The sequence below is a fragment of the Oxyura jamaicensis genome, chromosome 3, assembly GCF_011077185.1.
Source record: "Oxyura jamaicensis isolate SHBP4307 breed ruddy duck chromosome 3, BPBGC_Ojam_1.0, whole genome shotgun sequence".
Classification (NCBI taxonomy): domain Eukaryota; kingdom Metazoa; phylum Chordata; class Aves; order Anseriformes; family Anatidae; genus Oxyura; species Oxyura jamaicensis.
In genome coordinates, this window is record NC_048895.1 from 84,950,831 (window position 1) to 84,973,307 (window position 22,477).

The window sequence follows — 22,477 nt, forward strand, 5'->3', positions numbered from 1 at the left end:
ATTCTCAAGAATTTATGTAATATTCAGCAATGCCTTACACATCTATTTGCCTTAATACTGGCAATTTTTTAGTTAACCTTAGTTACTTAATTGACTTCCGTGAGAATGACAGCAGTCTCTACTACACACATTTAAACAAAAACAGAATGAATCCTATTCTGTATCCCGTGTCCAACTCTAACCATACCGTTACTTTCAGAATAAAGCTTAGTGCCCACATTTGGATTTGGATTTAAATTTAATGCTTATATACAATATTAAGATTTATAATTATCTTGACATTTCAATTTAGATGTCCTATTCAGTGTACATTTTTTGTGACAAAAATTTTAAGTTTTTTTAAAAAAAGGAATAATACAGCACAGGAAGGAATGCAATATGTATCACTATGTATCAGCAATAGCAAGGGCTTTGCAAAAACACAGTACACCTCCCCTTTCTCTACATTTGAGCCTTTTTTTTTTTTCCAGTTGTTTTTGTTTAATATTTATTATTATTTTTGGAGTTCTTGGAATTAACACCTAGGGGGTTAGAAATGGCTACTAAACTAATACGTGTTTTTCATTTCTGGTTCTCTGTCTTTGAAACGGTTATTTGAAACAGTTATCATAAAGGAAGATCTACTATCATGGTGAGAAGCTCAACATTTGAAAAATAATCCATCTTCCACAGTATCATTCTGAAATCTCAGTATCTTAAAATTGTATCTGCTCTGCCAAAGGAATCCTATTGGATATCAAAAGATTTCTATTTCATAGATTTCCATTTCACAGGAGGATAAGGTTCAGTTGCTGCATTTTTATAAAACACATTTATGAAGCACGGAAGGTACCTATTGCAGATAAAAATGAAAAGTACATATGCAAGATCAATAAAAATTAAAGGAGTCAACTGAGTTTATATTAATATACTATGGCTGAGAAGTTAATGTCCTGGAGTTAGCAAAGTTCTGAAACACAAGTTCCACTTCAAGCACATGATGAAGTACTTACATGAATTAATGCAAACTACAAATTTGCTTGAGAGTTTACTACCATAAAAGTCATCTTAAATGGATGAAAAAACAAGATAGTTACATGGCTTTACATGTTCCCTAGTAACTTTTATTTTCTGTATTAACATATGGGAACAGTGGTCAAAAATATTAAACAAAGGTTCATTATTCATATATTTCAGACAGTTTTTTCGTGTTCCAAGATTTACAGATTTAGACAATTAGGGAACAATATAAAAACGTGAAGCACAATTTCTGTATTTTCTGTCTTTGTTCATTCAGTTGACTTCTACATTCAACCTATTTTTAAATTTTTAAAGCTAGGGTCATAGGTAGCTCTTTAAAATTGTGGGCCATAGACAGATAGACGCATTCCAAGGGGACACAGATACAGACTTATTAATCAGTCAGAATTTTAAAGTCAAAAACTTTCAATATTTATCAAAGAATATAACTACATACCTACATAAGCTGAGCTGCACACACTTCCTACTGAAGAAATGATTTAACATGAAGCTACATATTCTGGGATGTCAGTATTTTACAAATTAATTGTAACTCTGCTCAAGTCCTAGTGATGAAATTAAAATTAAAAAAAAAAAAAAAAAGAAATCTACCTAGAGGATTTTTTTAGTAAATTGAAAAGGAATTTTGTTTTCAAACCAAGCCAATATTATAAAACACTTTCAACTTTAAGAAAACCATTATAATTGTACAAATCAAAGACAGAAAATTGCTTGGATGAAAAAGCCTTTTTTTAAAAAAAAGAAATCACAAACTGTTTCGGAGTTAATTGCAGGCTAACATACACATATCCCCACACAATTTCTTTATTTGTCCCATCTACCAAAAGAGGAAAAAAATAGTATTTGCACACCTTTAACCAAACCTAAAACTGTAGGTCCTTAATTTGACTATCTGAAAAGGAAGGCATGAAACACCTTTGTTATTAACAGTAATTTCACTTCAGTAACAGAACTGGATTAGGATACTTGTCAGCTAATGTAATTGGATTATATAAAAATGTTGCCCTTCTGTAAATGCTAATTTGAAAACTTAAATTTGTTAAAGCTGTCATTTGGAATATTTCTAACTGATACTGTATTGTTAGTTTTGATTATAAAACAAGAAAAAAAAAAAAACTCCTTTCAGAATCACTTCTGCCAAAGGTAAAGCTCCTCAAAGTCACTATTTCCAGCAATAATTGTCACATACAGTATAAGGGTTTGTAAATGAACATAAAACATCTAGTAGAACTAAATACAAGAATGCATGAACTTAAAAACAAACAAACATTAACTTCTCAGCAAACTAGTTACTTTCAGTTACTTTCTCTATATGAACTGCAGCTTTTCAAGATCTTATACTCCTATAAGGGGCCACCTACAGATATACATGCATAAAGCTCCTGCAGCTACACTTTCAGCCACCTTGAACCTTCTGCAGTCCCCAGAAAAGTATGCTGGGGCTGAACACTTCCAGACTGCTTTGCTACTGGAAAACATTGGAGTGTCCTAAGTTCACTTACTTTCCTGATGCATACTTAAAACCAATGTGTTTTAAAAGGAGACAAAAGAAAGCACCATAAATTTGGTAAGATTATGGGAAAGTCCTGTTCCAGGCCAGGGTTTCTGTTTTGTTGATCAACGTGACTACTCTTCCAAGAAACACCAATAGTACTGGATGAGGAAAATATAAATAAATAAATGCATTTATCAGAAGGCAATATACCTTCACTACCCTCACGTGACCCTGCGGGAAAAGGGAGAGGAAGTAAGGTATATCGTGTTTCAGTAGCAGAAGGCAGACTGATAACAGTGGGAGGCAGTAGAAGCAGAGCAGGAAAGTCTCCTTGTGTGATTATGTTTCTAAATCCTCGAATGTAAGAGAACTAAATTATTTCTTGGGGGTGAAGAGAAAGAGCTGTTTAAAAACAAGGTAAAAGGGAACCTCACTAAGTGTTTTGTCAGAAAATCTTCCACGCTTCCTTTTTCACCATAGTAATAATACATCTCATTTTAAAAGTAGGAGGAGTTTTGTGAAGGTTCTTGCTAGTACCAAATCTGAAATTCAGTACCATGTATTGATAACAGAAGAGATTTGCAGCAAGCACAAATACAAGTTAATGAAAATGAGGCAGATGGAGAGCTATAGTTAGCAAAGCCTTAACCTGAAAAAGGTCCTGAAGCTAAACAGGTCAACTAGCAAATGCATTTTACTGTCCTGAATTTCAGTCCACATAGATTAAATATGAAGAAACAGAATAAATGTACAAGAACAAAAATAGCTTTATTTTATTCTTTAGAGTAAAGGAGTGTATATTCCTGCCCCCCTAGAAATTCTCCTGAGCTCTGAACCTGGGTCAGCTCTCTACATGAAGAATTTTCAAATGAAGATTCTCCTGAGGAAGGGTAGGAAAGATGCTAAGGAAAGAGGTAAATTGGAAAATAATTTATTAGGGAAGAAAAATGACATCTCTTAGACTTTGTACTGTACTTATTCTACAGAAATTCCTGGCACAGGTTTTAACCACTTTCGCCATTTCTTCCTGCTTAGGTTGGCTAAAGAAAAAAAGAAAGGAAAACTGAAAAACTGTTGTACTCATCAACTAAGGATATGAAGCCATCCAGGAGAAACTGACATTTAAGCCATTGATTATGCTAGCTGCTGTGTAGGAACTGTTTAAGGATTAAATTATGGTTTTTAAAATATTTATTTATGAATTCAATCTTCTACCATCTTCCCATAAAGAAACAATCCATAATACACATAATAAAGGAACTGCCGTAAGAAAAATCCAAATCACACCTGTGCAGTTAAAGATAATCTTTTATGGTTAAAATCACAGGATACTAATTTAATTTAGTTTTCTCAAATTCAAGTTATATAGTTTTACAATTTCCCTTTTTGTGATCTTAAAATCAAAATATATTATTCCTTCCAACAATAAGCAAAGCCAAAGAGGAGTCAGACTAAACAAATTTTTAGAAATAAATTTTATATACCAAATACAAAAGCTATATTTAAAATAATTATAGTATGGCAAGGATAAATAGTACTATAGTAACTAATTCAGCAAAGTCCAATGTTCGACGCAAGTTTTTCATGAATGTGGAACACAAAGGCTAAGGTTTGCAACAGCCTTCTGTACTGCTCTGGTTCTGTACTGCTATTGGTGAAAACTGTGCTGAAAGGAGGGATGACTATTTCTATTAAAGAAGTGAGATTTAATCATGTTAATAAATAGAAACTTGTTTAAAATCAAAACAACAAAATCAGGTATGCTTAGTGACTTAAAACACAGCTTACTCTAATTCTTTCAGAAGTGGTCTTTTTGAAGCCTGTTCAGAACACAATTCAAACATGTTATAAGTTAAGGTTACAAATTACAAGTTCCCTCTCCATCAGCCAGAATTCACTCCCATATTACTCCTTACAGGGAAAAAAAGACAGACTACTTGAGCAACAGCTAATTTTTTAAAAAAACTGGACCAGAGTTGATTTATCTATGACGAATAGTTTCTGTATACCTCAGTAACTTTCTTTTCCACCTAATAAAAAGCTGCATGCTTTCTTTTTATTGACCCTTCTTGGATACTTTATAATCAAGTCATAATCCGAAGTGAGGATGTACAGATTTTATTAAGTACATACCACCACACACAAGTATATGCAAAATATATGAAAAACAATTGATTTCACACATCTCTTCTCCCAGTTTTAAAGGAACATCTAATTAGTCTCTCTCCCTATAAAGTTTATTGGAAAAAAAACACTAGGCTTGTATTAAGAAATTTAAGAAATTAATTTTGCCAAATACATGATCTCCTCTCCATTTTGCTTTTCATTTCCTACTCAACAAACTACATACATTATTAAGTGCTTGAAAACTTTCGTATCATACAAATTAATATTATAACGTGAAGCATGAAATCTAATTCTGAAAGAAAATAATACTTTCTATCTCAAATACAACTGGAGATGGCCATAATTCTTTGTGGGTCCATCTGGATACTGAAGTTCTATGCCTGTGCAGACCACAATTTACAGCTTTTGAGAATTATTTTAACTAACTCCTCATATTAACTCAGGTGTTTTCCAAATTATATAGCATGATCTTAAAACCTATGCAGACCTTATCTCTCTCTCTCTCTTTTTTTTTTTTTTTTTTTTAAATCTGCTGGTGAAGTTAGATGCTAGCTTTTGCTGGGTTCTTAAATCTGCACATTCTAAGGAATCATCAACTTACCACATTTCATGAAACAAAATGCTGTGCCAGCACTGCTCAGCAATAGCCAAAACACTGCTGAGAATCTATGCCATTCTAGCTACAACTGCAGAGCACAGCACTATAGGGGATGCTGTGGGCAGGTTAACTCCATCCCAGTCAGACACAGTAGAATGTTACTTACTACATTTTATGAAATAGATGTAGATAAAGAACTCCCCAGAACCACTCCTTGGATTTTTTTCCAAAAGATAAGACAGCAGTACCTGGTAAGCTTGCAACAGCTGCTCAGCAAACTGCCGTAGTTCTGACAGTAGAAAAGATACCAAAGAATTCCTTAGTATGTTGTTCCTTCCTAGCAAAAGCAGAGTGTGTGATACAGCATCCAGTGCCTGAAACTAAACAGAAATAACAGTAAATTTAAGCTTTCAAGATCTGTGTCTGTTTTACCCCAAATGATTTTCTTCAACAGTATACCATACAGTATCTCCAAGTGGGCTTAGTTTTACCAATCCATATTGGTTTCTTGACAGATTTTACCAATCTGCTGTTTTATCACATGGTTCATGGTTTTTCACTTGGCCACTTGCCTGTGGCCTATGTGGAGTGTGTTGTTGCCAATCAATCCCCAGCACTTTGCTGACTTGTTGGGTCAGTTCTGCAGTGAAGTGTGGTCCCCTGTCAGATGACATTACTGAGGGTACACCAAAGCTTGGTATAATTTCATTCAACAATACTCTGGACACTTCTCTGGCTTTCTTAGTTCTACAGGGGAATTCTCCTGGCCATCTGGAAAAGGTGTCAGTCAGTACCAATAGGCATCTAAACCCCCCTTTTCTTGGGAGTTTGAAAAAATCAATTTGCCACTGTTGCCCAGGAACATTTCCCTTCCCTATTGTTCCTGTTTCCCAATTCTCCCATCAGTTATTTGTATTAAACCTGGAGGTAACACTTTCCGTTTCCGGCAGATTTACACATTTTTTAAGAATAGAGGTGGTTTTTTTTTTAATAGTTTATATATATAATTAATATACTTTTAAAGTATGTAGGATATACATATACATACATATATATATGTATGTTCTCACATACATGTATGAGAAATGCACATCCCTTGCCCAGAAACCTTGCATTCAGCACTGCAGGACTGGCCATATGAACACAAGTCTCCAAGGGTGGGAAATCCCTGTGAGGCAGCCCTTTGGCATGAGCAGTCATCGTGCCCATTCTGCTGTCATTGAAAGTGGGCGACTGCCCTGCACAGACAGTATTTCTTTTTGTCACTGGTAGGCAAATGAACAAACAAATTATTTGAAATTCAAATGCATAAGCAAGCTAAGAGCTATACTGGATTCCCCAGTCAATGGAGTTATCAGGAATAAACATGATTAAATGCTAACTAATAGAAGATGCACTGAATTTTCAAGTTCAAACAAGTTAGTTTCTATTTGTTGGTTAATGAGCTCTAGTCAAGGTTACAGCTTGTGGTTCTCTTGAACCACAAGAGGAGGGTTGTGAACTTACACAAGAATTATATTTGCAATTTCCTTTGCCCACATTCTTTTCTATCAAAAAAAATATTTTCTTAGTTCCTTGAAATGGAAATGTACAGCCATTGCTCTACTTTATCTAACATACTACTTTACACAGTAAACAATTCATTATTTCATAAAATATTATTAGAAGATTTTTTCTATATATAAATGTATCAGAGTTCTTTCAAAGAAAAAATACACATTAAATATGACTATGAAACTTCTATACCTCTACGGCATTAATATTCAGTATCTCTTGCACAGCGTCTGTTGAAACAACTAATGCACCATAGATGAATAATTTTAACTGACAAAAGGATGCTCTGACCCCAATTTGTATCTCTAAGAATAACAATGTCTTAACCACTCAAAAGCAGAGACTACTGCATCTTACGAACAATCCAGTTTATTCCTCTTGCCAGCTCATGTACATCTGCAATTAGACCACCCACGGTTTCCTGCCTATGTTGTTTGGCTGACAGGGGCATACTTGCATTTTGAACTAACCCACCATTTAATAAATTTGCATAGGACGAATCTTCCTGGAAAGCATTTCCAAATATACAAGAGGTAGGAAGGTGATCAGGAGCAGTCAGAGTGGATTTACAAAGGAGAGTTCATGCTAAGCCAACCTGAAAGTCTTCCGTGATGAAATGACTGGCTGGGGGATAAACAGTACACAGCTTTTACCTTGATTTAACAAGCCTTTCAACACTCACTGTCTCCCATAAAACCCTTACTGAAGTATGGGTTAGGTAAGCGGATAGTGAGGTTGATTGAAAACTGCCCAAGCTGCCCCACCCTGGGGATTGTTATCAGAGGCACAAAGTCCATCTGGAGGCCACTCACCCATGGCATAATGTTGGCACTGGTACTGTTTAACATCTTCATGAATGACCTGGATGATGGGACAGAGTGCACCCTCCCTCAGCAAGTTTGAAGGTAACAAAACAGTGGGAGGAGTGGTGGGGCTCCTGGTTTACTAACAAGCTGAATGAGCTAGCAATGTGTCCTTATGACAACGAAGGCCAACATCATCCTGGATGCTTCAGGAACGGAAACATTGCCAGCAGGTTGAGGGAGGCGATTCTTCCCTTCTGCTCACTGCTGGTGAGAGGCTTTTGCAATGCTGAGCCCTGTTCTGGGTTGCCCGGTACGAAAGACATGGACATGCTGGAGCAAGACTAACAAAGAGCCAAGATGGTTATGATGGAATTGGAGCATCTGAAAGCCTGTGAAGCAGCTGAGAGAACTTTGGCTATTCAGCTTTCGAAGAAAAGGCTCAGTGGGATCTTATCAATGTATATAAATACCTGATGTGGAGAAGTAAAGAAGATGCAGTCAGGCTCTTCTCAGTGATATCCAGTGAAATGACAAGAAATTCCATTTAAACATGATAAAAATATTGTTTACCGTGAGAGTGATCAAACAGCAGTACAGGTTGCCCAAAGAGGCTGTGGAGTCTCCATCCTTGGGAATATTCATTGCATGACTAGATACAACTTGCTGCAACCTGCTCAAGCTGAACCTGCTTGAGCAGGGAATTAGATCTCCAGAGGTACCTTTCAGTCAATTTGTGAATCGATATTTACATTTTTGCCTTGCTTTGACACAATACCTACAAGTGACTGGTACCTTACCTGGTACCAGTTTCTATTAAATGTCTGCTACTACCAAAACATAGCTAACAATGCTTCCATGAGCGTGAAATCAATTGCATTTCCGAATTGATGTGATGGCATTTAAGATGCAATGAAGTGCTCTGTGTTTACTTCATACAGGTTTCCACAGTTCAAAAAAAATATAATTTACAGATTAATTTACTTATTTTCAGGCCTTAAATGGATTAACTGACATTTATTAGCTAAGGCTTCTAGGAGTTATAACTCAAATAAAACTTACTTTGCTGGACACTTAGGTGGCTATTTGGTTTGAGTCCTAAACAATACACTTGATTTCTTTAAGCTTATGGAAGCAGAGGAAACACCCACAACACTGGCTCAATATCTTCAAACATACTTATACTGCAGATATTTTGACTGTATCCCACCAGCTTTGGGAGCTGAGATTATACTCATTCCACTATGAAACTTGTACTGGTTCCCAATTATCCTGTTGTTCAAGATCCCTTCTCCATAGAGTTGCAACCTCAAGGACCTTGTAGTTTACATTTCAGCTTTTCAACTCCATGGGCTATTTGAACAGGTAGAGATCTCAAAAATAAATCTTGTAAGTTATTTAGCCTTCAATTCTACCAAAAGTATACACACAGAAGGAAAACAGTAATACATAATCACTCTGTTTTAATTTCTCCATGACTACAGATCACGTGGACAAACCCTGCTTGACAAATGCAGGTTCTACCTCCTCTCACCTGTTTCCTTCTTTTGCCATAGAAATGTAATTAATTTGGTAGCTTCACATTTACAGTTCCTGTCAAATGGTCAAAGTGCTAGTTGATGCAATGCCTATTTACCAGCCTATTACAACTGATAACTTCGATCAGCCTGGCTATCATTTGACCATTATGAGACAAATCTCCTATTCGCAGTCGTAATGATCCACCCTTAATGAATCTTTGCCATTAATCACCTCACTTTAGCATGTAATTCCAAAACAAATACACGAAAACTATAAAAGACAGACAAGTCTTATTATTAAGCTGTTGTTACATTTCACTCTGCATGGAAACATTTTGTTTTTTAGGACCTGCATGCTCCATCACTTTGTAACTGGAATATGCATGGTATTTATTAAAGCAAAAGCACAGTACTTTTCATGTATAATGTTATCTCAGCCTTCCACTGATAATGAAAACTTTAATCAGTTTCCCTTATGTTTTGTGACTTTGTCAGGTACCAGACCTGGAGGCACAGAGGAGCTAAGAGTGTGGAAGTCTGTGGAAACACAAGGCTGAAGAGTACTTCTGCATTCCTTCAATGTACCTACGTGTACAATGAGGATATATGAATTAAAATCAGACCTTCATATATTGGAAACATACACCCTTCCAGATAAAACAATGATTCTTCTTGCTAAAAGTTATCCAGATGTTTACAGTTTTGGAAGATATTTCCTACTATCTACTAAAATTGTATAGCAGAAACAAAGTTTGCAACAGCTGGATAGTTCTGCCTTCTTGATAGCATATGCATGCCAAAAGGGCAAGACTGCTTGAAGTCATTATTCAGAGGTTTAAACAATGCTAAAAGAATAGCACAATTCTCATTTTGGTTGCTATTCATTTTTACTCATTTCACTTTATAAATCAAGATGGATACATATTTTAGGACATAATGTTGAGTATACTCACTAACTTGCCTTTGGCAAGCAAGAGAACTAGACAAAAATCCATAATAGTTTCTTTCCAAAGTCTGAAAGAGTAAGAGACCCCTGAATTCGTCTTTGCTGAGGTACAGCACTTAGACAGACGTGAGAGATTTCTGTTCAAACTTATGTTGCCTCAAGTCACAGCATTGAACTCAGATTAAAGTATCTGCACTAAGCAGAGAATCAATACTCATTCAAATGCTCTAGTTGGCAGCCTATTTGTATTCTAGCATTACTGTCCTCCCCTTCACCTCGCAGTTGCCTTCTGTCCAATATAATAAGCTCTAGAAATGTTCGAGTTCAGCATGCAACAAAAATGAACACAATCTTTTGTATGTGCCCCATACAGAGTGCCTCTTTGCTGCTCCTGTGCCACCTCTTTCACAGCCTCTTGTGCCATTCCACTAAAGAAGAGACAATTGGTCTGGATGTTCCTGGGATCCACAACACTGGACAGCTTGCAGAATATAAAGCAGCCTTCCACAATCCTTTCTGTCCTGCAGTTGCAATGCAATGACTTGGGCACAAAAGGCTAACAGCAAAAGATCCCTACATACCTTTGTATTCTTAACCTAAGTAGAAGTAAAATGAGCATCAGTTTTAACTCAAATTTAAATTTACAGTTAGATACTTAAGCCTATGGGAATCCACTCCTATGCATTTTAGCATATTAGTTCATTACTTTATTGGTAAGTATAAATTACCTATTATATTCTGAAACTCTTAAGTGTTCTATCAATAATAAAAGCTATCACTAGAAGAAAAACAAACAAACAAAAAACAAAACACAACATGGTTCCAAGTAAAAGAATGAAAAAGATGAGATGTTCTCTGAAGACACTTCTCTGCCCTTAGTAACTTGAGATAGCAAGTAACATTCATGAGCATTCAAAGAAAAACATTCTTTTTCTTCTGGTAGCAAGGCAGAGGATATTAGTACATGATGATTCTGCAGATGCCCTTTGAACATATTACATTAAATAAAACTTAATTCACTCTATCTTGAGTTGATTTTAAACAACTATTACTAATTTATCTGTGCATACGAAGGAAATTTTGCCTACTTCTTATCACAGATAGTTCTAACCTACATTGAGTTCTACTACATAAGGAGCATGAACAAGTCTTCTGCTAGGATTAAACAACTAACAGTTGTATATAATGTACTTAACAACTTTACAAGATAATGAGATTTCATTAGATATCAGTCAGTATTACATGTTTCTCAAACGGGCAAAACTCCCTAATTCAGCCATAATTCAGAGACAGAAATTAGACAGGAATACAATCTGCTTTAGGTGCAATAAACTAATTTTTCAGTGCTACCCTTCCCAAAGAACACTCAAAATAGATATATAATTATGATTGTTCTTTTTTAGTCTTTCTTCTATTTGGTTTCAAGATTTTTAGACAGATGGTGAAACAAATATTTATTATTTTTGTAGTTATTAACACTGGCAACTGAAATTTGCCTAAATGATCTTTCAAAAAAAAAATCTGTATTCTTTCTACTTTGTCAAGCGTTACCATTTTCTAGTAGGAATTTCGTAGGAATGGATCACAGGAAATATTCAAATTTAAAGCATGAGCCTCTACTAAGTGAGGGACAGAGATTTTGTAACAATGGACTTAGGGAAATTAAGATATGGGTATCGATGACTCTGAAAAATCCCACCTGCTAAGTAATTTATTAAAGAGTATGGATTTAATGTTGCATTATGGTGCATCCCTTAGTGTATTTTATGAAAATAAGATGACAAAGAATTAGGGTTAAAATAACCCTCACAGGCTGTATGTATTAAATGCACACAGAGTTTTTAACATACAAGTCTGTAAGTGGAGAAGAAAAACAAGCCTGTCTTTCAGAGTGACACTCAAATATTTCTAATTAAGTTCTGGAAACATTCGGACTGATAGTAGTTCAAACACTATGCAGTTTCATTAAAAATAAAGCATATCCTCAGCTCTCAAGTCCATCAACCAAATGTTAGAAAAGGAACAGAAATCTTTTAATCCCTTGAGCTTGCTTAATGGTACAGATGAAATAAAACTTATGCTGTTCAGGGATTCCCAGTTAAAAGCAGCCAGAAAATTAAATTGTAAAAAAACATACCAGACACGAGAAAAGAATGGTGCTTGGTACAGTGTTTGGGAGCTTCATCATTTGCCCCTAACCCTCATCCCCCACCCCAGTTTCCGTTCTCTTCACATGTTCCTGATGATGCAGAACAAGAGACAGCAAAGCCGTGCCTGTGGCTAGGAAGGACGTGTGAACTGTCCATCTGCCTGTCACTAGAATGAATATATAATGCCAGCGTTCTGCTTGCCTCAAACATACTAATATGGTCTCTCCTCCAACCAGCCATCAATTTTAAAACCTACTGGAAGGTATTTTTGACCTTCCACTTCTCCTTCCACATAATTTCAAACTGGCTATCATTTTCAGAAAGCTATTAGTACGGAAAAGGCTGACCAGCAAGACAAACAGTCCACTCTTAAAAGCCTTGTTTCTGCAGGAAACCAGGGTACAAATCTTTACATATGAATTATTTGTTTAGAAGTCATTTACCACAATGTTGGCCTTTTCTTTAATAATGGTTATCCAAAATGTGTGAGTTTTAAAATTACTAATTCTTATACAAGCAAAGTAATACCTTCATGAGTTGGATGATTCAGTACACCCTGTGACTATGAGAATTGAACCTTATTTTCTTTTTCACCAGTTTAAAATTTCCACGCCAATTAACAGCTCTTTTCCCCTAGCAACTGGTATATTTGGCAACAGAGGACAAAGGCAAATAATTAAACAGGTACCCTCAAACTATGAGGTATTAAAAATAAGACGGTATATCTGTCTGCGATTTCACATCACCCTTGCACTTCGCCCATTTAGTCTATCCAACTTCCACTAAGTCACCAACGTCAGTCGAAAATGTTCACTTACATACAGAGAGCATTAATATCCCTTTTCTTATCTTACTGTCATGTTGCTTCATTTGTTAATTTGATGGTTGTCATTTACCTCACTCCTCCTGCTTATGCTGCAGTATTTAACCTGTCTTCAGGTCTTAGGAATTTGTTACAATTCTTGGCTCTGTCAACCTCATCTCACGCCCTTGCTCTGCCCTTACCCCTTTATAATCTTGTTCAGGCTTATTTCTGTTCTTCTAAACCTTATTTTCTCTACTAGGACTATCAGATGCCTTCTTTGCAGCAGGTTTCTTTTTATCCTGCGGTATTTCAGCACTGAAGAGCTTTGGCCATAAAAAACATTCTGATGAACAGAGCTGGGACTATTTGCATGATGTCTGACTGCACCACAAATGTTTACAAAATCAAATTAAATGTGAAAAAGATCCTTTTAAATTTTTATTATTATTATTATTATTTCGAAAGAAGAGGCTTGGAAAAGGGAAAAAATAGTGAAAAGAAAACCAAGACATTTCATTATCTGGGAAAGAATGATTGCAATACAGCACCCACATGCAGCGCAGAGGATGGAGATTGAGAAAGAAATAAACTGCAGTTAGCCCACAAGGTGTCCTGAGAACCAGAACACTTCAGTGAATGATGCTGGAAAAGCCCCGGATGCCTGCAGCATATAACATGGTACTCACTGAAAGAAACATGCAACCTACTAGCTCCAGTATAGGTGTGATGAGTTTACGGTGTGGGGCATGAAAACCTCCAAGGAAGAGTGCTACACAAACCCTGCCCGGTTTTCTTTGCTGTCCGTGAGACCTGTATGCAAGACTGGAAGCATGAAGGTGCATTTTTTTTTTCAGCCATGGATTGAACATTTCGTTCTTAGGCTTATTTCTTCATGGCTGCCTAAAAGTCACTCCGATGCACTGATCAGCATGATCCCTCTGGATCCATAAACGCTTTAGTCATCGCAATGTCAGTTCCCTAAGGAAAAAGGCAGTAATTAGTGTATCTGCTTGCTCCTGTCCACAGGCTAAACTATGTTAATCCGGCTGCTGCCGCCACATCTGCAAGGAGAGAGAGAACAGAGAGAGCCCAGCAATTGCTGTGAAGGACAGACTTGCAGCTAGCTTCCTATTAGTCCCCCTTACTGCTTGTTCACACCACTCTACCAAAAGCAAATTTTCCAGACTACTTACTAGGGTTTTTTCTTTTCCTTCCCTGAACAGGGGATGGCTGTTACTGCCGAAGGAAGGACAGACTCATGCCAGACCTGCAGAGCTGGGACTAGCCACCAATATTAGTATGCCCTCTGATTGACTGACATATGCAAACCTTTCTCTTCCCGCTCCTGCCAAGGATAAGCAGTAAATAGCACAACTTGCTGCTGCTTCTCATCCAGTTCCAAAAGATTAATGCATTAAAGAACATCTTTTTCAGTTTCATTACTATTTTCTAGCATGAGCTACATAACAAATTCCTTATTGAACAGAACAGATAGATAGAAACTACAAAATTACCATCTACAAACAGTTTATTTTACAAAGAATGCTCTTAGGTTGTTCTGCCACAATTCAACTCCAGTAAACTTGCATTGCATTTTATATCTTTTATCTCTAAATCTTTAATTATTCTTTTAACTTTGCTCTACGGCTTTGTATGCTATTGAGATAAACTGCTACCAGATAACTTCCTTTTAACTTTCTCTCTCGATTATAGAGCATGCTATATTAGAAATCCTACATTCACAATAACACCATCTCCCAGTCTTTTATTCTAAACTTATAATTACAATTTTTCCCCCTCCAGTTTAATGGGATAAAGATTTATCTTGTCTTTCCCATTTTGAATGCCTTATATCCTTGAGTTAGATAATACATACAAAATAAATGTACCTCAGTGATCAGATAAAATAAATATGGGACCCTGTTGTGGATGTGTGCTTTTGTTCTTGTTGTTTGTTTTTTAAGGAAAACAAAACAAAACACGCCAAAACTAAAGTGTGAACTGGACAGCCTTAAAAGAATTGTGGGCTGTAAATCAGAGTTAAATTTAATTCTGCTTCTACTTCAACATGATATTGTACATTTACACATACTAAAACCAAGCATCTTGCTTACAGCACCTCAGCCCAACCACCTTTACAGAAAATACATCTTCTGTCAGGGCACACAAACACACAAGTCATCAGTTCATCTGAAGACTGAATACAAGCAACTGATCTACAAAGAAATCCAGCTAACTATTTTAGACACTTGGGATTCTGCTGGCACCTGAGTTTCCTCTGGTAAATTTACTTTAAGCAAAGCTACGCTGGCAGAGGTCAATATCTGAATGTCTGCACCTTCTTGGGATTCAAGAAGCAATCATCTAGTTACCTAAATCATCCAAGAGTCTGGGACTAGTAAACACTGTCAACAGCCCCAGTCAAACAACGTTCACAAGAGCTCCTGCTCTGAGACTGTTTGCTGCTGCTGCTCCCCATTTTCTTTAAGACCTTGGGTAAATATTCCACTGATTATTTAGAAGTAGCTCTAATGCAAAGTCTCACAGTCCTGCCTGTGAGCTTCAAATCAGTACTTCTCGATTCTCCCTTCTGAACTAGTGCTGGTCAGAAGCCTGCAAGCAGGCAGAAGCAGGCAGAACCGCTATCTGCCTGAGGATGCTGAGCGCCTAGCCCATGTTAAGGGACGCAGAATACACTGAGCAACAACTGTGGGCTCAGCCAGAGCAGAAGAGTTATGCATTCAAATTTTTAATCTGAGGACCACTTAGAAAAAGTCACTGGATAAATTACTTAAGACAGGTATTTTTAAGTTTTTAGGTTTTTAAAACTAAAGAGTGAGCTGGTCATCCTTAAAGAATTTTAGGGATGCAAATCAAGGTCTCATTTAAGTGTCTATGATTCACAGGCAGTCCCTGCAAATGAAAATGGATTTCAGATGATTACTTCTTGATCCATCACTTTTCTACCTTCTCCTTCCCCCAGACATGCAAGCAACTTGGAATACCACTTAAAAGTGCCAAGTATCCAACATGCATTGAATAGAGAGAACAGACAGCTTGTTTAGGGCTCTGGATTTCACTGCAGTAGTTGAGCACTGAAGTTATGCAAGGAGTATCTTTGCAACTGGCTGTAGCGAACAGGCCCTACAGAGCTTATTTTTCATTTCTATCCTATCACCGTAATACAAACACACACACCCTATCTGGGCACCCAAAACTATTTCCTACAGAAGCTTGACAAATATAAGCAATGAGAACTTTATGGAAGTTACTTTACTAAGTTCATTAGTAAACAGGCAAAAGAACAGAGAAACTCTAAGGTCCTTGTTATTAAAGTACACACACACATTTTAAGCAACGGTTGAAAGCTACCATCAAAAACCCAACACAAATTTACATCATTACGGTTGGAAACCACGAAAAAAAAAATCTTTTTTTTTTTTTTCTTCCCTAACAGTAGAAATAAAAATCCAGCAAACTTCATCCTGTAAATCTTCAGTAATTGTAGCTTTAGCTCATGATGTATATCAACTGAGGATGGCTGAGGAGAGAAGGTCGACAAAAGTCTCAGAGGCAGACAAAATTTTATTTCCTTCATTCCTGACTAGTTATTCCTATGATCCACTTCACTGAAGTAAATGAGAGTCAGTCAATTTGGTGATTGCTTTAGACTGTAGTGATTTGCAAGACAATGGATTCTGATTACCATTTGACTTAAATACCTCTCCACACAGGACAACAGATTGCTGAGAAAATTTAATTCAACAATCAAGGGATTCAAACATTGACTCTTACTAGACCATAAAATCCTGGCAACACATTTTAATATTCATACAAATGAACTGCTGTTCCACTACGTAAGCAAAATTCTTTGGCCAACCAAAACGCACCGTGTCTCAAGAGCCATGAAATTCCCCTTTGAACTCAATTAATTTCAGAAAATTGAAGCTCACTAGTTTTTTACTTGAGAGCCACTGGTGACAGGAGTAACTATTTTTAAATATTATTTGTCCCTGAGCAGGCAAGGCTCTTGTAAACTGATGACTCAAGTATTGTCCTGGCAGTTGCTGACAAAACATGCTGCAAACCGTACATGTCTGGGGGAACTTGCTGTCACCCACAGCTAGCTGGAACACTGCTGCACGCATTAAAACCATCAGAGTAAATACAAGATTACTCTCTTCTAGGCAACTTCAGTTATTAATGAATCACACAGATTGTATCCTAGAGAAGAAAAGATTTGAAACCCTGGTTCTGGTTAATTTGTACTTTTTCAAATGCACAAACACTTTTCATAACATAATCCATAACATAATCAAGCATAATTCCACACATTTTATAACATAATCACCAGTAAGATTCATACACCTCCCTTTTTCTGCTTTTCACCACATTATACTTCTACTCGACATTTTCATCAAGGTTTGTGACTCCTTTTTCATAAAGACATTAAGCGACTAACAGGAATTCTTGCATTTGCTTTTCTACTAAATGTACCATTAGTAATATTTGCATTTTTAGCTCTATTTTAGCTAATATTTGCAGACTTTGAGATGGAACAGAGAAAATTAAAATGGGCAGTGAAGTCCCAAACAGGATAAACTTTCTAGAAGCTGTCCCTGACTCAGCATCCATTCAGATATTCTTAACACAAAAAAACTTCAAAACAACTCAAAACAACTACCGTAGAGGTAGGGTAGCCAACTTCCTAGGTGCAAGGGAAAAAAAAAGGAAGGAAAAAGGGAAAAAAAAAGAAAGAAGGAAATAGAATATAATGTCTTTTGTTTTGTTAAATGGTGAAGGCAATTCGTGAATCTTGACATGATCTTCTGAAGTCAGTATTGATGTGTTAAATACAGCAAACAAGAAAACAATCGCAGTTCACTGAAACAGGCTCTTTTCCTTCTGGGCATTGTTTGAACATAATTAGAAGAAGGGGGGGCAGGTGGATGAGGTATTTGTTGAACAGAAACCAGGCACCAGAAAGCAGTATCGGCTGATAACCCTACACAGCTCAACTTTAGTCTAGAATCCTTAAATCACTGCAGCATTGTCTTCTATTTCAGTGTTTTGATTCACTCCTTAAAACAAGAGGTCCAACAAACAGACACAAGTCTCCATGAAGAACCCACGGTGAAGGCCAGGGTCTTCTGGTACATAATTGCCCAGAGCTGTGGATGCCCCATCCCTTGGGCTGTTCAAGACCAAAGTGGATGAGGCCCAGGACAACCTGATCTAGTAGGTAGCATCCTTGCCTATGGCAGGGGTGTTGGAACTAGATGATCATTAAGGTCCCTTCCAACCCAAGCCATTCTATGCATCAGCCACACTCCACATGACACTATCAGCCTCACCTAGAAGTACACAACCACTGAACAGAACTTCTGTCAAGATAGAGATAAACTAAGGTGCATTTAAACCAATGATGGCTGCTTTGCCATGTACTAGAGAACAGCCTGTTTGAAAAGCAGAGCGTGCGGCTCCAGAAACTCAATCCAGTCTCACAGAGGTTTTTTGTAACAGGAATGAATTTCTCTCTTTGCTTCAAAGTGGGATTTGAAAGAGCCTGTACAAACAGGATAGTGGTTCTGCTGACAACGTAAAGACTCCTAACCTGCATGAACAATTTGCACATCGAGAGTAACGCACCAACAGCAACAGACCCGTATGAGCCGCTAAGAGTCTCAGTATTGAGGATTCAAAAACCGGTGACAAGCAAAGTGCTTGCTCTGAAGATAGCAGTGACTATCACAGATTTTGCAACATGAGAGCCCATCTGTACCAGAATTACACACGCGATCCTCACAAGCTTTTCCTTGTCAGACAAACAGGGCTTCAAGATCACTCCAGCAGACTGTGCAGAGACAGGTCTTCTAGCAGATGGATTTATCCTCTGCGCCTTCATGCTTTGCCCTTAGCAGCAGTGACTTAAGACCCCTTCTAGATACTTCCAGAAGGATCCTTCCAAAAGATTGTTTGCCAGTTGTATGCAGACTTTTGAGCTGCTCTTCAAGAAAAATAAAAAAGGAAAATTCAAAAGGTGGCTTTTATTTGTAGTTCTTTGATTTAAAATGGTTTTATATTATAAGTAATATTTATTTTTATTCTACCTCTCTATCTTAAAAGATATATATATATATATACACATATATATGTATTTTCCTATTCATGTCAATTTGGAGTTTCAGGTCAAAAATTATATTCAAAGTGCACAGTTTTAGGCAACTGAATCCGGGGAAGAAAAGCTCTGAGTAAATGTCTTTCTGGTTCCTACAGTACCTCCAGTGCTTTATAATTAGAAACATCTCAAACAATGGGACTCAGCAGTTACAGCAAGTAATTCTACTGCTGTTTTTCTTTCTTTACATCTAATGTAGAGATAATTATCTCTTCTCCAATTCTCAAAGGTTTTTAAAGTTATTTAATTTGCTCTGCAGAAACCCAGGATTGCTTTTGAAGATGAGGCATTCAGTGTAACCCACAGCCATTTTGTTCTTTGTTCACTTTTTGAAGTTGTTTCTCACAGCCCTTTGTCCTCCTTGACAGATCCTGACAGTTTTATAGGTGAGGATGGCAAAAGGAAAGTAGTGTCAAGTGCTATAGCTGCACTGGTGGCTGGCTATACAAATGCTTTTTGACAGTTAGTAGGGTTAGATTCAACAAAGTTCCTAATGTTTTTACAGTAGGAATTTAAGCATCCTCCTAGAACCAAAATTCATAGTTTGCCACTCTTTTCAGATGACAGCTTTATAATTAATGGCAATTTTATTTTAAACCTATAATCTTGGTATCTCAGTCACCACTTGAGTAAACAGTGATGATTAGAACTGAAGCATGAAGTGTCTGTGGGAGTTAACTGCTACATAGCACACGAAAAATTAGTTGCACGGTTTCCACTAATTTGGAATTCTACATATTTATCTCCGTTTTCACCTCAGTTTAAGAAAACCAAGCCTGTGGAAAAAAAAATAGTTATTTTTTTTTCAATAAATCTTCATAAACATTGTATTTACCACACGCATTTTCACTTTTCCCTAGAAATCTGGAAACTACCGGGATTAACCCTTAATAGTTGTTTTTTTTGCAATTTTTAAACTCTTTGAAAGTTGTTTGATTGAAGCATTAGCTGCTGCTATGAATGACTGCTCAGTCAATACTGTGGTAGAAGCAAGATACAAAGCGTCTCATAAAAAGCCATCTGTTTCAGTGATGTCATTCAGAGAAAAGATGGCATTTGCAAATTATGTGGACATACTCCACACTTCCTGAATGATTTCTAAAAGCCCTCTGCAAACTTGAAACATTCCTTATCTTCGAAGATATTTTCTCCCATTTAAGTTGCAGCATCTCTCACTTAAACTTCTCTTTTCCTTCCATCCTCCCCCTAGATTACTCCAATCATCCAGTAATCCCTCTCTGGATAGCCTCTCATCTCCTACAATTAGCATTACTTCATATTATTTATGAAATTTCTGTGTGACTAGAGGAAGGGAACAGGTGGAAACAATGGATAACACCAGCTGTGAAGGAGTCCTCATTGAATATCTGCTCAAGTTTTCTTTGTTCTCTATCCTGTGATCACACAAAAAATAACAGCAGTCACACCTGCACGATTCTTTTCTTCGTACCACACAAACACTTCGTATGCTCACATCCAGGGACAGTTCTAAGGAAAAAATAAGTACCATACTATGGCAATACCGAAATATAAAGCACCCTCTTACTGGAGACATAAGGCTCTAGTGCTGGAAAAGCTTCTGTATTAATGTTTTCTTTCTGAATGCTTTGGTTTCCCTACCTGTAACAAAATCCAGGGACATCCTTGCCCCCTCCTGCCCCTTAAATTTATTTTTGTTTTGTTTTGTTTGTTGTTTTGTTTATTTTTGTTTTGCTTGTTTGTTTTTTAACATTCTGATATAAATACTTAACAAGGATACTAACAAGATGATGCATGGAACAACCACTGAGCAATGTAGTCTAGTGGGAGGTGTCCCTGCCCATGGTGGGGGGGAGGGTCGGGAATTATATGGTCTTTAAGGTCCCTGCCATCCCCAACCATTCTGTGATTCTATGAACAAAGCAAAGTGATGAATACAGACAAAATGCAACTCGGTCCTACTTGCCGGGTGTGCCAGGGACATGCCATTTCTCTCTTCTTTACTCATTTTCTGATTTATTTTTAAAACACAAATTTGTAAATGTCTAGGGAGTAACAGAAGTGATCTAAAGCAAACCAACATATGTAATCTAGACGTACTAAATTTTTTAAAAAATTATAGTCATTACTTTGTGAATATCTACATTACATCCTCATGTAGCAAGAAAGACAGCACATTTTTCTCTCATATCTTCTCTAAAGTTGTCTTAATCTGCCTTTTTAACAGTTCTTAAAAAATCCTGTACTCAGGAGTAGACTAGAAGAAATTGCATGCATGAGCAAAAATTATTCAAATGCATTCATCGGCCATATCACACACACACACACACACACACACACACACACACACACACACACAAACAACTACAAGAATAATCTGTGAGAAGTACCTTTCAGAACCCAGTAAGACAATATTTTAAAAAGCATAAAAAGAGAATAGTATTACATTATACTGAAGTGGTACAGGAAAGATGGAAGATATTTTAAACTTACCCTATTGACACTGCTGTTTCTTAAAATGATCTGAATTAGATTTTTCTTAAATTCTTCCAGCTTCTTGAAACATTTCTTCAGAACATGATTAGATAATTTAGTATTAGTTATTAATTTGATCAAAACACAAACTGCCTCAGTAAGAACATTTGAAACAGGAAATTTAGGACTGTTGAAAAAAGCAGTCAGTCCATCAAGCAACTGAGACACTGAATTGCATATGGTAAAAGAATCATTCTCAAGCTCTGTAAAGTCTGCTTGCAGAATTCCTCCTTCTGACAGTTTTCTTATTTCAAGCAGATGTTGAAAAAACTGTACCGGAGCAGTCAGCGATTCATCCTTGCTAGCAGAGCAAAGATTCAATGGGGGAACTATTTCCAACCAACTTTTAGATGTGTCAATATTATGCTCAAATTGGTGAAAATCAGAAGCAATGCCTAAAGAATCGAATGCGTAGTCAGACACATCACATCCAGAGTCTTCTAACTGGCTTGAGTTACTCACAGGATTTATACATTCCTGATCCAGATGAGTTTCAGCAAGGACACCTGGTTTACCTGAAATACAAATGTGCACGTTACATCTATGTAATACTTGTTTATAAGAAATGTCTGACTTCCTTCCTCCTTTTGCTTCCATGCAAAGATCACATCATACACATGATGTTCTTGCTGCCGAGAATGTCCCATGACTAGAGTTTAGCTGCTGGAAGGTGATGTTTTTAAAGTAAAGTCAAAACTTTTAAAAGGTAACGTATTTGTGGACCAGATGTTTTATGCAGATATTAGTATGAACAGCATTTCTGAGCA

The 22,477-nt window shown here is 36.8% G+C and overlaps 1 protein-coding gene across 1 annotated transcript in view; it reads right to left on the minus strand.

Moving 5' to 3' along the window:
• MEI4 (meiotic double-stranded break formation protein 4) overlaps positions 1-22,477 on the minus strand; it is an 85,542-nt gene that overhangs the window by 35,968 nt on the left and 27,097 nt on the right. The window contains exons 3-4 of the mRNA XM_035323360.1: positions 21,669-22,225; positions 5,489-5,620 (exon numbers count right to left, since the gene is read on the minus strand). Of these exons, the coding sequence (XP_035179251.1) occupies positions 5,489-5,620; positions 21,669-22,225 (689 nt within the window). The remainder of the gene's footprint in view (positions 1-5,488; positions 5,621-21,668; positions 22,226-22,477) is intronic.